The sequence below is a fragment of the Alternaria ethzedia genome (assembly GCF_023757985.1).
Source record: "Alternaria ethzedia strain BMP 0044 chromosome Unknown scaffold_5, whole genome shotgun sequence".
NCBI classification, from domain to species: Eukaryota; Fungi; Ascomycota; class Dothideomycetes; order Pleosporales; family Pleosporaceae; genus Alternaria; species Alternaria ethzedia.
In genome coordinates this window covers 1,520,173-1,534,840 of record NW_026056198.1, presented here as the reverse complement: position 1 = coordinate 1,534,840, position 14,668 = coordinate 1,520,173, and the positions used below count along the sequence as shown (strand labels likewise).

Below are 14,668 nucleotides of genomic sequence, written 5' to 3'. Positions count from 1 at the left end.
AACATGGACAGGGAACAGATATCGCACGAGAAAGAAACAAGAGCAGTTTGGTGGCCTTGGGCCCAACAATCATACTTCAACTAACGAAACAACACTAAACAATACAAACAGAATCATGCTTTGACAACATCATCAACCAAGCGCAGTCCTCCTCCTTTACTCCGACAACTCAGAGACAACTCAGAGATCGCGCAGCTGCTGGCGCTTTGAGTAGAAGGTGGTGTAGGGCGTGGGCGCAGATCTTCCGACGACAGTGACCGTGTCGCAGGGTGGCTCGGGGGCGACGGTGACCGTATCGCAAGGTGGCTCGGGGTCGACGAAGACGGTTGTGGTTGTGATGGAAACAGGTGCGGGGGTGGTGGTGCAGGGTGGCTCAGGGTCGACGTAGACGGTTTTGATGGAGTAGGGTTCGGTGGTGCAAGGCGGCTCGGGGGCGGCGATTATGGTTGTGGTGACGTACGATGGTGCAGGAGGGAACTTATGAGTGACGGTGACCATGGCAGGAGCCGAGATGGTGGTGATAGTAACCACGGGTTGAGAGCCAATGACCGTGACGACGGACGGAGGAGCGACGGTGACGATAGACGGAGGAGCGACGGTGACGACAGCCGGAGGATAAACCGTGGAGGTGCTGAAGATCACAGAGACAGTAGAGTAAGGGAGTACGACAGTCTTCGTCTCTGGAGTGGCGTCGATGTACTGCACTTGCTGCTTCGGAGTGCACTTCTTCATGTCTTCCTTGGGTTTTTGGATTCGGACTTCTGACCCCTTCGATCCACGCTCCTCCCATTCAGCATCTGCGCACATCTCTGTGCCGGGATACCACGGGTGGGTGAATCTGACGGCCCTGTGGAATGAGCGGCGTTCTAGATCGGCTTCCTTCTGGCCGAGCGTAATGGTCTGCATTGGCTGAATTGGGTTGCCGCCGATGACCGTTGTAATCGCATGCCCAGCGGTTACTGTAACGACTGACACGCTGGTGATCGCTGCACCCTGGGTTACCGTGACATCTGGAGTATGTGTGACGGTGACGGTTTCGTTGGGATCAGGTGCCGGGCCCTCGCATGAGACGGGGTTGTTCGGTCCAGAGCGGCACTCGAACTTCCACAGATTGTCATGAGCCTTGGCGTAGCATTCGTAGCAAATGACCGCCTGAGACCAAGGGTGCTTCATCCATACACCAATCCGAGGGCCCTTCCACTTGCTCCTGCGGCGTGGCTCCAGAGCATGGGCCTCGGACTGAGGGTCGGAGCGACGCTCGCGCGGGTAGTGGCTGTCTTCGACATAGGCGGTTACGGTATGGGGCCGAGAGCTAGGAAGCACGGTTCCGTAATGCATCGGGGTGATAGTCTCTATGGAGGTCGGCATGATGAAGGGTCTTAGCGGGATGATCTCCGTGGGGTTCGGGATGATAGTCTCGGTGGAAGTGGGGACAGTCCTCTTCGTAGAGTACAAAGTCTTGGTGGAAGTCGTCAAGATAGTAGAGACGTAGTTGGTAAAGGAGCTGCCGGCGTGCATCCATGTCGTGAGATAGCCCACAATCCCAACCTCGGTGACCACGGTGGAAGTTGTGATCGGCTGCTGATAGACGGTAATGGTATTGTTCGGCTTCTGATAGACGGTAACGGTATTCTTCGCTTGCTCAATTACCGTAATGGTGGTTGTGGCCGGTTTTTCAATTACCGTAATGGTGGTTGAGGCCGGTTGTTCAACTACCGTAATGTAGGAAGTTGCGATCGGCTGCGGAGCCACGGTAACGATGTTGGGTGGTGCCACCACAACGGTAGTCGTCGTAACGTTCTCTGACTTCACGTCTCGACATCCAAACATCATGGAGAGAAACTGTTCGTCTGGTGACAAGCACTGATCGATGGCCCCGGGGAGTTCTTCGACAATTGATGGGTAGCCTGAGCAGCCGTGATGCTTGTATGTGGCGAGCCAGCACTCTTGCTGTCCGAGGTTGATCTGGTTGAGCCACTCCTGGTGCTTGTTCGTCGAAGGCCTCATGCTGTTGGCGCCGCTGACAATGTCGTGACACTTGTTGGGCTTGAGGTCCTCGTTGCCGCCGATAGTTGGTCCATTGCAGTCGTCGCTGGTGAAGAGGTACGTGCGTATTTCGCTCTTGATCTTGGCCTGGGCGAGGGGAGATAGGAGTGCGAGGACTGCACTCGCGACGACGAGGGTGGAGCGAGGCATGGTCGAGGAGCTCTGCTTTGCGTCAGTGAGGGTTCATACTGTGTTGGAGAAGAGAGGGAGGAGGAGGGTAAGAATACATACTGGCAGTGGAGTTCAACCGCAGCTCAGTTCGACGATGACGGCTCAGATCGGTAAGAAGGATCGACTATGTGCGTCAGCACTTGTTGATGAAGAGCAAGACGAGGCGACCTACTCAACCAGTAGGCAGGATAGGAGTTCGATTGAAGCTGTAGTCCAAAGGTATGATGTGACCCTGAGATGTGTCAGTATATGCTCTGAGCAGCATCAGATGGGAGAGGAAGTCGAGGGGGTTCGAGTGCTGGCATGGTGCAGACCAAGGGTCAGGACGAGAAGCGATAGAGAGACGTACCAACTGAGTAGAGAAACGGTACAAAAGAAGCAACTGTCCAACGGTACTGTTGCTGTTGAGTGGTTGGGTGAAGAAGAAACGGAGAGACGGGAGAGGAAGCGGGATTATAAGGGTCTCGGAGACGCGCTAAAGCCAGATCTCGGGCTTCGTCACCGACGTGCAGTTGAAGAAGGTAGCTTCCGTGGTTTGCGGAAGGAAGATGATCCATCTCGTGTGGTCGCTGCGCTTTGCGTGGTGGGATGACGAAGTCGTGGCGTTTGCGAACGGTTGAGCTGGGCAGGAAGTTAGTGAGGAAGGCAGTCGCGCCAAACGCTACAGCAAAACAGGCCACAATATTAGACTAATAGGGAAGGACTCTTTGGCCAGTGTAGCAGCGACAGGTTTGAAGAGCTCATCACACTCTAGGAATCTGCCCAGAAGTCTTTGTCTCCGAATTCCAGAGATAGGAAAATGAACAGGATCGATTGTCTCCCAGGTGAGATGAGATCGCGACGCAGGAAGGCATGAAAGTGGTGAGAGTGGCTGTTGGGAAGGTACGGTTTCCACGGCGATCATAGGAAGGAGCGAACCAAATACGCTTGACACGATCCCTAGAGATGGTAAGCGTGATTGAATCAGATGGGAAACGAGTATAGCGCAAAAGCGTACCTGAGACCTATGATGTTTACCATGTTGGAATCCATCGATACAGGTGAAGCCACATGCAAAGAATGAAGATGAAGCACTCTTCACAAACCGATAGCAATACTTCCCATTCTTTGTCTAACACCAACCATACCAACCCAACCCACACCCGCGTATCCAACGCCCAAACGCCTCACCCCTCCCTCAAACCCTCTCTCACCACTCCCCCCACTCATCATCCTTCTTCGCCCCTCCACCTCCACCCATCCCCCCACCAGCACCCCCCTTCTTCATAGCACTCGTCCCAATCCCACTCGGCTTCTTCCCTGCCATACCAGCACCACCCGCCCTAGCTTCCCCCGCACTCCCAAACTCATCCCAAAAGTCCTGTTTATCCTTCGCCGGCCCCGCTGGCGCCGCACCAAAGCTCTCCCAAAAGTCCTTGCGCTCAGGTTCGCGCTGACCCGACAACGGGGCCCGGGAAGAGGAAGAAGAAGAAGGGTGTGCAGAGTCGCCTCCTTCGACGAAGCGCGTGAACTGTGTGTTTGCGTTTGCGACGCCGGATTGGAGGGTTTGGCCGAGGGTGCCGGCTGTGGTGCGGGCTTGGGTTGCGAGGTCTGCTTCTGCGAGCTGGAGCATGATGTGTTAGTCGTTTGTTTGTAGTTTCTGGGGTTCTTGGGAGGAGGGTAGATGTACCTTTGCCATGCCAGGCTTCACCCAGCCTTCATACCCCGTCTTGCCTACTTTACTCACGCTTGCGCCTAGCCAGCCAAAGCCCTTGGTAAGCGCCGCGACAGGATCTTTCTGGAAGTCGTCCAGCGCAGGAGGCGCACCAGGCTCGTCATCCTTCTTCCAGGCATCTGGCTCGCTGCCGAAGCCGCCGTATTTTCCGCCTTGGTTCGGCGCAACGCCGTCTGGTCTGTTGGCGTTCTCTTGGCCCATCTTAGCGAAGTAGGCTTCGTTCTTCACTTTCTGACTAGACATGGCGTTGGTGCCGAGAGCGGGGGAGCCCGAGCGCTGGAAGCCTGCGTCGTTGCTTCGTGTCTTTCCTAGGGGTGTTTGGCTTCGGCTTCCGGCTGCGCTGGCGCGTCCGCTCAAGGGCGCGCCCATGCCGGCTGTAGATGCATTGTCTTTTTTGGGTAACCGCTTGGGTAGGTTTGCCTTGTCAAATTCCCTGTCCTCGACCTTGCAGCTGAGTCTCTCCTTCCACTCGTCGCCCGCTTCCGAGTCGTATCGCTCTGATATGGACGAGGCCTCGAATGTACGTCCGTCTTTCGTATTCGAAGGATGTGTGTTGAAGAAGTCTTGGAAGGGCTTGTTGCCGCCGGCAGCCATGCGCACGAGTTCCGAGCCCTTGAAGGCGTCCATGGTGATACTGCGGATGAAGGAGATGTGCACACCCAGACCGCGGTGCACACCCGAGCAGGAGAGGCACATGAAGATACCGAGCTTGGGCGAAGCCTAGGACAGTTCATCTTAGTAGGTGTAGGCGGTGATCGCGTGCGCAGGTGGAGGAAGGGCGGTTGCATACCCATTGCGGACTCGGCGCATTGCAGTCGACGCACTTGTTGTTGTCGTTGGTCTTTTGTATCTCGAGCAACTGCGTACGGAATTGATTAGCCTCTGTCGTATGCGCATGCTCGACTCATCACCTGTGCTGCCTTCACGCCGCAATTGACCCCTAACGTCCCCCTCCTTCAGCTGTAGAAGGCGCAACGTACCTTACTCCGCGTCTCCGGATCCACCTCCCACATTTTACTCATGATGGGCAACCGAGAAACTGTGCGATTGTAGTGGAATAGAAGGTGAGGTCTGGTCCCAGGCTGAGGGAACGTGGACGGGGTCGGTGTTGCGGTCGAGATTCAGGGTACGTGGGCCTAAGAACGCGTGGCGCGTGTGCAGTTGAGCCTCACAGGGATCTGCGTGATTTGGGTATCCACGCAGTCAAGTGCACCACGTCCGATACTGTCGCTTTTGTCGCGACATCGTTTCTACGTTTTTTCGTCTGCCTCAACGGACAAAATATCATGGATATGTTGAAAATAATGGCACCGTGAAATCGTGGAATAGGCTAATTCGGTAGTATTCTTGTAACACATGCTAAGCAGCATGTACGCAGAAAGAGAATCAGCAGTCTGTATAAAAGAAGCAAAAACAACGGTATTTTAGCAGTAGGGACGGGTGGGATAAGCCTGCATTCAACTGCACTTCCTGACCTCAAACAACTCCGCGTTGCCGACTACATACGTCCTCGCATGCTACCTAACATCCTACCTGCACCTACAAGAAAAAAAAGCGATATATCCTTCCAGTCCCCAGAACCCCACATCCCTCCCTCAACCTTCCAATCCACCGATCCATCAATCCATCATCGCCATCACATCAACCCACACCCCTCTTGGCGGCCCCCTCGCTGCAAGATGCTAATCTCATCCTCGATATCCTGCCTCGTCAAGGGGCGACCTCCGCTAGGTCGAGGACGCAAGGCTGGCGGCGCATCGTCATCATTGTCGTGATCGTTATCAGACTGTCCATCTGAAGTTGAATCCGTCATCGTCATCGTCATCCTCCTCCTCACTGTCATACTGATCTTCTGGGTTGAAATGAGGCATACCAGGCAACTTGAACATGCGCTCCTGAGCCATCATTGTTCTCATCTTTTCCTCGATTTCTTGTAGGGTCAGGTTGCTAGTGTTGAGTGGAGGTTCCAGGGCTGGCGGCGGATCGTTGTCGTTGTCCTTGTTCGAATCGTCTTCATCTTGCTCGACATCGCTATCGTTCGACCCTTCTTCTTCTTCCTCTTCATCATCACTATTCTCCTCATCCCCACCCTCCGGTCTATAACCAGGCATACCAGGTAAATTCAAGATCAGTCCCTGACCCATCATGATCCTCATCTCATTCTCGATATCCTGCATGGTAAGCGGGCGGCCGGGGCCAAATTGAGTGTTTGAGCCTTCTTCTCCATCATCTCCATCCTCTTCATTATCGTCGTTTGTTGGCTGCATACCAGGCATACCCGGCATTCGTCCCTGAGCCGCAAGAATGCCCATTTCCTCCATGATATCTTGCATGTTCAGCGGTCGGCCACCAGCACTGGGATTAGGAGTCTCGTCATTGTCATCTTCATCTTCCCACTCGTCCCCATTACTGTCTTCGTCATCCTCATCACCGTCTACCTCTTCCTCATCATCATCTCCCCCTTCCTCTTCCTCATCACTATCCCATACCTGGCCATTCAGCTCATCCCCCCTATACGGGTTCCCAAATCGTGCCACCCACGGGTTCTCCCCCTCACCCTCATCCTCACCCAGAAACTGCACCCAGACATAGTCTTCTTCAATCTTGCTCGAAGCACCCACGCGCGTTTTGGTATACCACCGTTCAGAATCGCCTATGGTATCATGTTCCGACACAATCTCTACCCCTACCTGCGCAAACGCAGACTGGAGGGCAGCGATGCGGGTCTGGCACGGGAAGGTACCTAGTTGCGGGTGCCAGCCAAAGAACGTAATGGTTCCGAGATTAGGGAGGAGAAGTTTTATAGCAGGGCCCAGTGTGAGCAAGACATCGAAGCAGGTTTCCGTCACGTCGTGATAACCCGTCTTGGTTGAGATGCGCAAGGTTTTGAGATGCTTGGGCAGGTTCCCGAGGTTTCGTTGTAGCGACTCGGCGAGGAATTCCTTGGTAACGGAACGACAATGAACTTTTTCGTAGAAGATGGACGTGGTCATTTGGAAAGTCTCCACGTTCTCCAAGCCGCGCAGTTGTTCAAGCGCGCCTGGGTTCATCACTAGACGGTCGTCGTCGATGGCCATGTTGTTGAGGGACGCACAGTGGTTTCCGATGGCTTCGAAGAGCGTTTGTACGTCTCTGTTGTGCTTCTTGATCGAACCCCCGCCGCCGCTGAACTCGTAGTCGAGTAATTTGAGGTTTTTGAGGCTTTTCAGCAAGCGGGCGAGATCGAATATGTCGGTGGTAGTATGAGAGATTTCCAAATGCTCCAGATTCGATCCTTCTTTTTCCAGTCGTGCCCAAACGAGGTTGATGGCTTCCAATTCGGCGTCCTCGTGTAGAGTGGGTGCCAGTAGATCGGACATGATCAGCGTTTTCATCTTCGGCAGCAGAAAAAGCGGAAGGAGGTTTACAACGTTCGCTCCGCCGTCGAGTATCACCTTCTGTAGGTTTGTGCCAATCTTACCGACCAGCGATTGCACGAACCACATGCTTTCAGATCCCCACCGCTTCGTGGAGATGCAAAGCTCCTTGACGTTCGGCGTAAACAACATGAACGTACTGAGATACAGATCGCGTTCTGTACGAAGACGCATCCAGTTATTCACCTCCACCAGTTTCCCGGTGAGGAAGGTACTATGTCGTGGCCAGGCTGCGGGGAAGGGAAATCCCACTTTCTCCTTGATTTGATCGAACTCGGCTTCTGTGATCAGACGGGGGAACTTGAAGGCACCTTCATCATGGATGGGACTGTTCCACTTGACGCGTTGAACGCATCGCTGGAGATTGGGATTCGATGCAAGCGCTCGGATGAACAACGACGCGTCCTGACGGTCAAGTACGTAACAGGAGTATATGATATCGTTGGCAATCGCATGCAGCTTTTTGTTTGTGTAACTGATGCTCCAGAGATCCTTGCGGTCGCGGAGCAACTCGACGATCTCGGCGAGGACTTCCGTTGGAAGTTTATCCATCCCGAGGTTTGAGAGGGCAATGGTGAGAAGTAGTGGGTTGATGAGATTGACTTTAAGTCGAACGTGTAAGATGCGACAGGTCGTGCTGAGTATCTCCTTTCTTAGCGCCTTGGCGGGACGCAATATGGCCAGGGTTGATGATTCGGATCGCCGTTGACAAATGAACAGCAGGAACGAAAGTCCCAAAACACAAATTGACAAGTAATTTCTAAATTCAAGTATCGAGTGGTGATGCAGCTACTCGCATTCACGTACGCGTAGCAGTCCCATCTCTTCCAACTAAACTAATCTACCAGCAAATCCCTATTGCGACTCCGCCATCCCCATACACCATGACGGTGTGACCCATTAGGTGTGGCAAGGTGTGTCCCTTTTCTGCCGAGTGCCGTGAGGCCTTTCTGATGTTGTTCTTCTCCCACACCCCCTAAATAAGTATATACATTGCCGCATAACAGAGATCCAGCGAAGAAGGAGAAATAGTGTACACAGATGCTGGCGCCCATTAATGATGTGATCGAACCGGACAGGAGTGTCTCGAGTAGACGTGTGGCGTGGAGGCCCCAAAGACAGTAATGAAACAAACTAGACGGCCGTGCGTCGGTGCTATGGATTACGCCTGGTTATTTTGGATATGATGTTGTAGGTTCGTCAGTCGTAGCGCGGTGGTGACATCCAACTTTTCTGATGGTAGGTGTGCTCTGTGAATGTACGGAGTTTCTACGGGTCGTGATGTAGTCGCACCCGTTATCGAGTCCGCAGATGGTAGTTCAAGCTCTTCCCCTAGTTGACGTTCGGATCCGGGTTTCGCACGTTCAATTGTCGTCCGTAGTCTCGGCTGTCGTCGATGCTTCCAAGACTTTCCCGGCTGGCGTTCGCGCCGTGGAAGGTCAAAACAGCGGTTGGGTTGAGTCGCGAGTCGACTAGGATGGGTTGACTTAATCGGCGACTCGACGGTGTAACGGGCGTGATCGATTCCTCGTCGTGGCGGCTCCGTTGCGAACCGAAGTTTGTGACAAGCTGGGTTGGTGACTTTTCGCTACGTCCTCCCAGCAGACCGGCTCTGCTCATGGTGCTCACATTGCGCGAGATCCCAGCGGAACCACCGTCATGTCCGCCGTTTTGCTCGTCTTGCTGCCTCTTCTTCCGCCAGAGGACGAACAGTACACCACCTACGATGGCTAACAGAGCGATGACACCACCAGCAACACCACCGGCAATGGCGCCCACGTTCGGGCCGCTGTCATGACTAGTTTCCTCTGAGGCAGCCGCGGTCGGAGTGAAGACGACTGTTCTGGTAACGACACGACCGCTTTCAGTTAGGACGGTTGGCGTTGTGACAGGTGCCATGGCTGAGGTCGGTTCATCGTCGGCTTCGGATTGAGTCGCAGATGGCTTTTCGGTCTGCTTGATGTGTTAGCTATGTGCTACAGACAGGATTGAGAGCAAATACAGTAGAAGAAGAAGTAGAAGACGGCGCCGTGGTGACCAGAGAGATGACAGTCTCCGGGTCAGGCGTCACAGTGACTGGTGGCGGAGCCGGAGCAGACTACCACGAAGTCAAACACCGGTCGCACAATATAGTACGCATAGAAATCAAGAAAGCCAAAAGAGATGAAAGACAAGAAAGACGCGCGCGAGAGAGGAGGGGGAATACTAACAGTCGGGGCTTCTGTAGGTTTATCTTTGGTCTTCGAAGGCTCAGCGGAGGACGTGGGTTCCGAGCCTCCGATGGTACCGGATACCTTGCCGTCCATTTGGATGTACATGAACAGGTTGTTGTCCTTGTCGCCGCACTTTTCGGCCGGGAAGCCAGGGCAGTCCTTCTGGCAGTCGCTGATGTCGGCCGTCTCCCCGGGGGCGTAGTTTGAACACCAGCAGTCGGTGTATTTTAGAACAGCAAAGGCATAGGTACCTTCCTCCTTGCAGTGGTTGGTGCAGTTGCCGTTGGATTGATATGGCCATGTGTCTAAGGATGTTAGTTGTGGAGCGTGGAAGACAGGGAAGACATGTCACTTACAGACGTCGTCATCGCTACCCGTGTTTAGACTGGAGCAATATGATTGCGTGAAGCCCTGTGCACTTGCGCGCTGGATGGACGATAGCAGAACAAAAAAGGCGAGGAAGCCCAGCAGCGTCGAGGCGAATCTATGCTCCATGGTGATGGATGTGTGAGGTTGTGGGTGGGGTGGTCGAGGTCGCTTGTATAGGCGCGGTCTTTGTGCGAAGGTCTTGACAATGCTGTTTGTCCCTCGGTAGTGAATGGGCGCTTGCGGCGATGGGGACTTGGAACAGCGATTGAACGCCTCCGACGTCGTGAACGGGCGATGAAGCTGGTGATGGAGGTTGGGAGGGCCTCGAGAGGATTCCAAGTGGGGTCGATGGGTGGAAGTGGTGTGAGGTGGTACGGGCCAGTCGCTGGCAGAAAAGCGCCGGCTCGGTGGGATAGGCTACTGGGGGTGGGCGCGAGGTGTTGCTGGTATGCTTCACACTATCGTCAGCATCGCTGCCCGTGATGGATTGTCGGACGGGTGTCGCCGGTAGCACTGCTGGGTGTGGAGAGGGAAGAGGTTGATGGCGATGCGGCTGTTGAGGATGGGAGCTGGTGGAGCTGCAGGACTTACCAGCGCTAAGTGAGGTCTGTGCTGGTGAATGGAGCACTTTCTGGCTAACTGATCTCTCCCGCTTTGGCCGTTAGTTCAAGAGTAGCCTCTTCCGCCTCTTCCGCACTGGCACTAGGTCTGACTCGAACCGCGGTACTCCCTGCACTGCCAACTCTGGGTTTTTGGTTGGCGCCCTGGGTGCTCCGCCGGCGTCGTGGGATGGCTGTGGGTGCTAAAACTCGACGAGGGAGTCGTGTGGTCAAACGTGAAGCACTCGGCCTATCTCGTGGGCATGACGTGCTCTACCTCGGACACCTCGCAGATCACGACTCTTTCGATCGCGATAACGCAGCGGACACGACACACAAGCCGTCGGTGATTCGCAAAGCCGTCTTGGTGCTGTCGCTGTGCTCCCGTGTCCAGTGCTACTAACGCGGACCCTTTCCCGGAACTGATATGTCTCGCGATAATCGATAAAGCGACCGTCCTGGGCAGTCCAACTACTTCTGATCTGGTACCAAACACCACACAAACGAATGTATAAGCGCACTTTCGATAACGAGTGTATGAAGTGAAAAGGGAGAGAATGTAATGGTTGGGTGCACAGCGCGGGACTTGCTGCATGTTTTGTCTTTTGATGCATGCTGATCCTCTGGCACGGGGCATACTAAACACCTCGGTGGCGTCGTATCGGACGCCTCCCTGTCGCTTACACCCAACCCAACCTGCAGCGACATCATCGCTACCTGCAGCCTGCAGTAAACAACATAAGCAGGTGTCCGCGCTATGTACCTGTTGTACCTGCAGCCCTGCTTACTGGCCGCTCTGCTATAGTCCAGGGTACAAGAAAGGTCATCCCCTCCGCGTACCTCCCACCCGCACCCTGAGTACAACCTGCAGAATTCATGCCTCTACCTGTGCGACCTTCCAAAACCAAGCTGAGGCTTGCCATCCCATGAAATGCGCAAGGCGCTTGGGCGCGCATGACAAAAAGCGCCGGCGCCCTCACGCCGTCGTCTAGCAACGGCGTTAAGCCTCATCGCTCCCTCACCACTCAAGCGGCGCGCGAAGAGCACGGCGACGCGCCCGCGAATCGAAACGTGTCAGTCAACGGCACCTCTACGACCCGACAACCAGTCTGCACGCCTGCATCTTCAATCAACATGAAGTCGCTTCCCCCTCGGAAGCTCACTCACCCTATCTCTCCTCATCTCTTTTACGAACCCTCCACTTCAGCCTAAACCCTCCGAGAATTGCCCAACACCACAGTAACCACACAAACACGCGCGCCGACCTTTAGCCAAACACAACGACGGCCCTACCCACCGCAGCGAAGATGCCGGCCAAGCACCCGCAAGCCACCGCTTGACCACGCGTCTTAGCCCACGCCAGTCCCAAAACACGCCAAACCTAAACGCTCAATTTCGCTAACCGGGCACCGCGCGCTCGCGTCTGTCTCCTGAAAAAGGGCTATGACGCATGCATGGCCAGCCACCACCAGCCCAGTCCAGAAGGAGCACCCCTGGGTATCGATAGTGCGATCGACAGGGGAGCAGGGTAAGCCGTTGCTGCGCATTTTGTATTAAAACTGGAGCGCAGGCCTGGCATGTGCGGCTCGTCAAGGGGCGCAGATGAAGATGTTCACTCGCTCCAAACCTGGTGCTGCAATCCATTTCGTCATTCCGCGGGGACAAAGTTGGTAACGAGTGGGTTTTATTCGTGGATGCCTTGATGTGCGGCTGGCATCACTGGGTAGGATCGATGTGCTGGCATGTTGATCCGTGGGGAAGTGTGAGATTTTCTCTGATGTGCTGACGACGAGATGAGTTCCCGCTCAGGGTCGATGATCTCACACTCAAAATACACCTAGTCGACGATCTGATGCTTGGATGTTGGGGCGCGATGCTTACTGAGAGATTGACTGCTATATTCGTCCGTCCGCCTTTACGCCCAAGGCTCGAGGCGGAGGTAAGTCCTTGGACAAGTCTCTCAACGTTTGGTGAGATTGCAGCACTGATACTTGATGATCTCTCTCGATGATACTTTTTGCTTTTGCTCAGCCACTACAGCCTTGATACAAGGTTCATTCCGTTTTGAGCTATCGAACCTGGTCCAAAAGTCGTTGAGATTCGATTTCGATTCCCGGTGCTATAGTCCTCCGAGGTATGGAGTGGGCCGCGCGCTATACAACAGCTGGGATACCTAGTGCTGCCCGAGCGTGCCTGCACACCTCAGTGTCAGCGTGGTCCAGCATCACAAGGACTGTGACCAGGTGTGGTATACATGTTTGTTTTCAGGAAAATGTTGAAAAGGCTGAAGCTCTAGGTAGGAATGCAACTGTTTGGTATCAGACGCTGACAGAGAGGCTTGCCTATGTACGTGATATCTTACATGCAACATAGATGTATACATTGTGCCACGTCCTCTCTGAATCATACTCAGCACTCCTCGGAACAGAAATATACATCATCTTCTATCATGCATATATTGCATCATACATTATGCTCAGACGCATACATACCCTTCTATTGCGTCAGTCTACGAACCCGCGGAAACCAAGTACATCCTCATCATCAGATACGCTGCTGTTGAGCGGGGCTCTCATCCAAGCTTCTGTTACTAGTCCGAGAGCTTGATTGTACATGAAATCGGTATAGATGGCTTCGTGGAATGACAGGCGCTGCGAATACATCTAGGGTCGCTTTACCAAGTTACTCACGGTGCGAATCTCGTCGTTGTAGACGTAAACAGTCGTACATGAACGAAAAGAATTGAGGGGACGTAATGCAATACATGGCCGGGTCACATAAGCTTGAACCGCAACTTAGTGTGAGATGTGCCAATCTCACTAATCCGTTATGACGAAGACGCTCGTTCGGGAAGGGTTGTTCGCGTTACCAGAAGACGCTCTGACGAATACATTGCCATCAGATGAAGGCGAATAAGACCAAAAGATTTATCGAAAACCGCCCCGGTAGTGTTAGAAAATACAACTTGTAAGATTAAGGTCACGCGTAGCACGCAAACTGGTCTTCAATTTCCACGTCTACCAGTCTCTACAACTCCTCTCTACAACTTACTCTTCTTCCCGCCCTTAACCCCCGTAACACTCTCCCCACTAAGCATGAAATCAGGATACTCGAACCCACCCGCAAAGCCCGCGGTATGCCACGCGCCACCATCCACAACAAGCGTCTCGCCATTAACAAAGTTACCCGCATCCGAGAACAGATAGATAGTCGCATCAGCAATCTCCTTGACAGCTCCGAAGCGACCAGACGGCACGGCCTTAGCAACCTTACTCTTAGCATCCGACTTGGACAGCCTCGCCATACCCTCAGTCTCAGCAATAGGTCCAGGAGCAATGATATTGGATGTGATACCCCGTGGACCTTGCTCAATAGCAACAGACATGGCCATGGCGTCTACACCTGCTTTCGCGACCGAGACGTGTGATTGCATCGGTGTGCCTGTGTAATGCAGTGTAGCGCTCACAAAGATGATACGCCCACCCGTCCCCTTAGCCGGCAGCGTCGTCCCATCCGTCCTATACCTCCCCGCCGATTCCTTAAGATACGGCAGCGTCGCTTTAACCGTATTATAACTCCCCAGCACATCGATATCGATAACGCTCTTCATCGCATTCGGACTGATCTGGTCGATGGTCGCGAGGAAATTGCCGGCTGCGCCTGCGATGACAAAGTCTAGGCTGCCGAGCTCGCGGGCGCACCGGTCGGCGGCTTCTTGCAAAAGTTCGGGTTTGCGCACGTCGATGGCGCCGATGCCGAGGACGCGGGCGCCGGGGCGCGCGGTTGCGATGTCTTTGGCCATGTTTTCGGTTTTTTCCACGTTGCGCCCGATTATGCAGGCGTTGGCGCCCAGGGCGACCATGGCGCGGACTTGGGCGGAGCAGATTGTACCGGCGCCGCCGGTGCAGAAGACGACTTTGTTGTCTGGGGTGGTTGTTAGCTTTGATGGAGAGGTTGGGCTGTTTGAGCTGGGGTTATAGGCCAACTCGGCCTATCCACGCCTACGTAAGACATACCAAAGATGCCATCCCTCCAGACATTGCTCATAAATTGGTACTTCTCCATAGGCATGGTGCGCGGTGTTTTCCAGGCGGGTTCTGTGCTATCGGGGTCTTTGGACTGGAAGCGTGCAGGACTGGC

General features: G+C 54.2%; 4 protein-coding genes across 4 annotated transcripts; all 4 read right to left on the bottom strand.

Moving 5' to 3' along the window:
- Positions 1 to 180: 180 nt before the first annotated feature.
- On the bottom strand, positions 181 to 4,944 carry J4E87_003224 (uncharacterized protein; the record flags this gene model as incomplete). Its single annotated transcript, XM_049374853.1, has 6 exons — positions 181 to 2,208; positions 2,724 to 2,838; positions 3,411 to 3,820; positions 3,887 to 4,651; positions 4,722 to 4,790; positions 4,936 to 4,944. The coding sequence occupies 6 exons, from the start codon at positions 4,942 to 4,944 to the stop codon at positions 181 to 183; spliced, it is 3,396 nt and encodes a 1,131-aa protein (XP_049235844.1).
- A 768-nt stretch (positions 4,945 to 5,712) lies between these two features.
- Positions 5,713 to 7,899, bottom strand: J4E87_003223 (uncharacterized protein; the record flags this gene model as incomplete). Its single annotated transcript, XM_049374852.1, has 1 exon — positions 5,713 to 7,899. The coding sequence occupies one exon, from the start codon at positions 7,897 to 7,899 to the stop codon at positions 5,713 to 5,715; it is 2,187 nt and encodes a 728-aa protein (XP_049235843.1).
- A 780-nt stretch (positions 7,900 to 8,679) lies between these two features.
- On the bottom strand, positions 8,680 to 10,055 carry J4E87_003222 (uncharacterized protein; the record flags this gene model as incomplete). The annotated part of the gene is made up of 3 exons (XM_049374851.1): positions 8,680 to 9,300; positions 9,558 to 9,865; positions 9,917 to 10,055. The coding sequence occupies 3 exons, from the start codon at positions 10,053 to 10,055 to the stop codon at positions 8,680 to 8,682; spliced, it is 1,068 nt and encodes a 355-aa protein (XP_049235842.1).
- A 3,513-nt stretch (positions 10,056 to 13,568) lies between these two features.
- J4E87_003221 (uncharacterized protein) lies at positions 13,569 to 14,599 on the bottom strand (the record flags this gene model as incomplete). Its single annotated transcript, XM_049374850.1, has 2 exons — positions 13,569 to 14,452; positions 14,545 to 14,599. 2 exons carry the CDS (start codon positions 14,597 to 14,599, stop codon positions 13,569 to 13,571), a joined length of 939 nt encoding a protein of 312 aa, XP_049235841.1.
- Between the last annotated feature and the right edge of the window lie 69 nt (positions 14,600 to 14,668).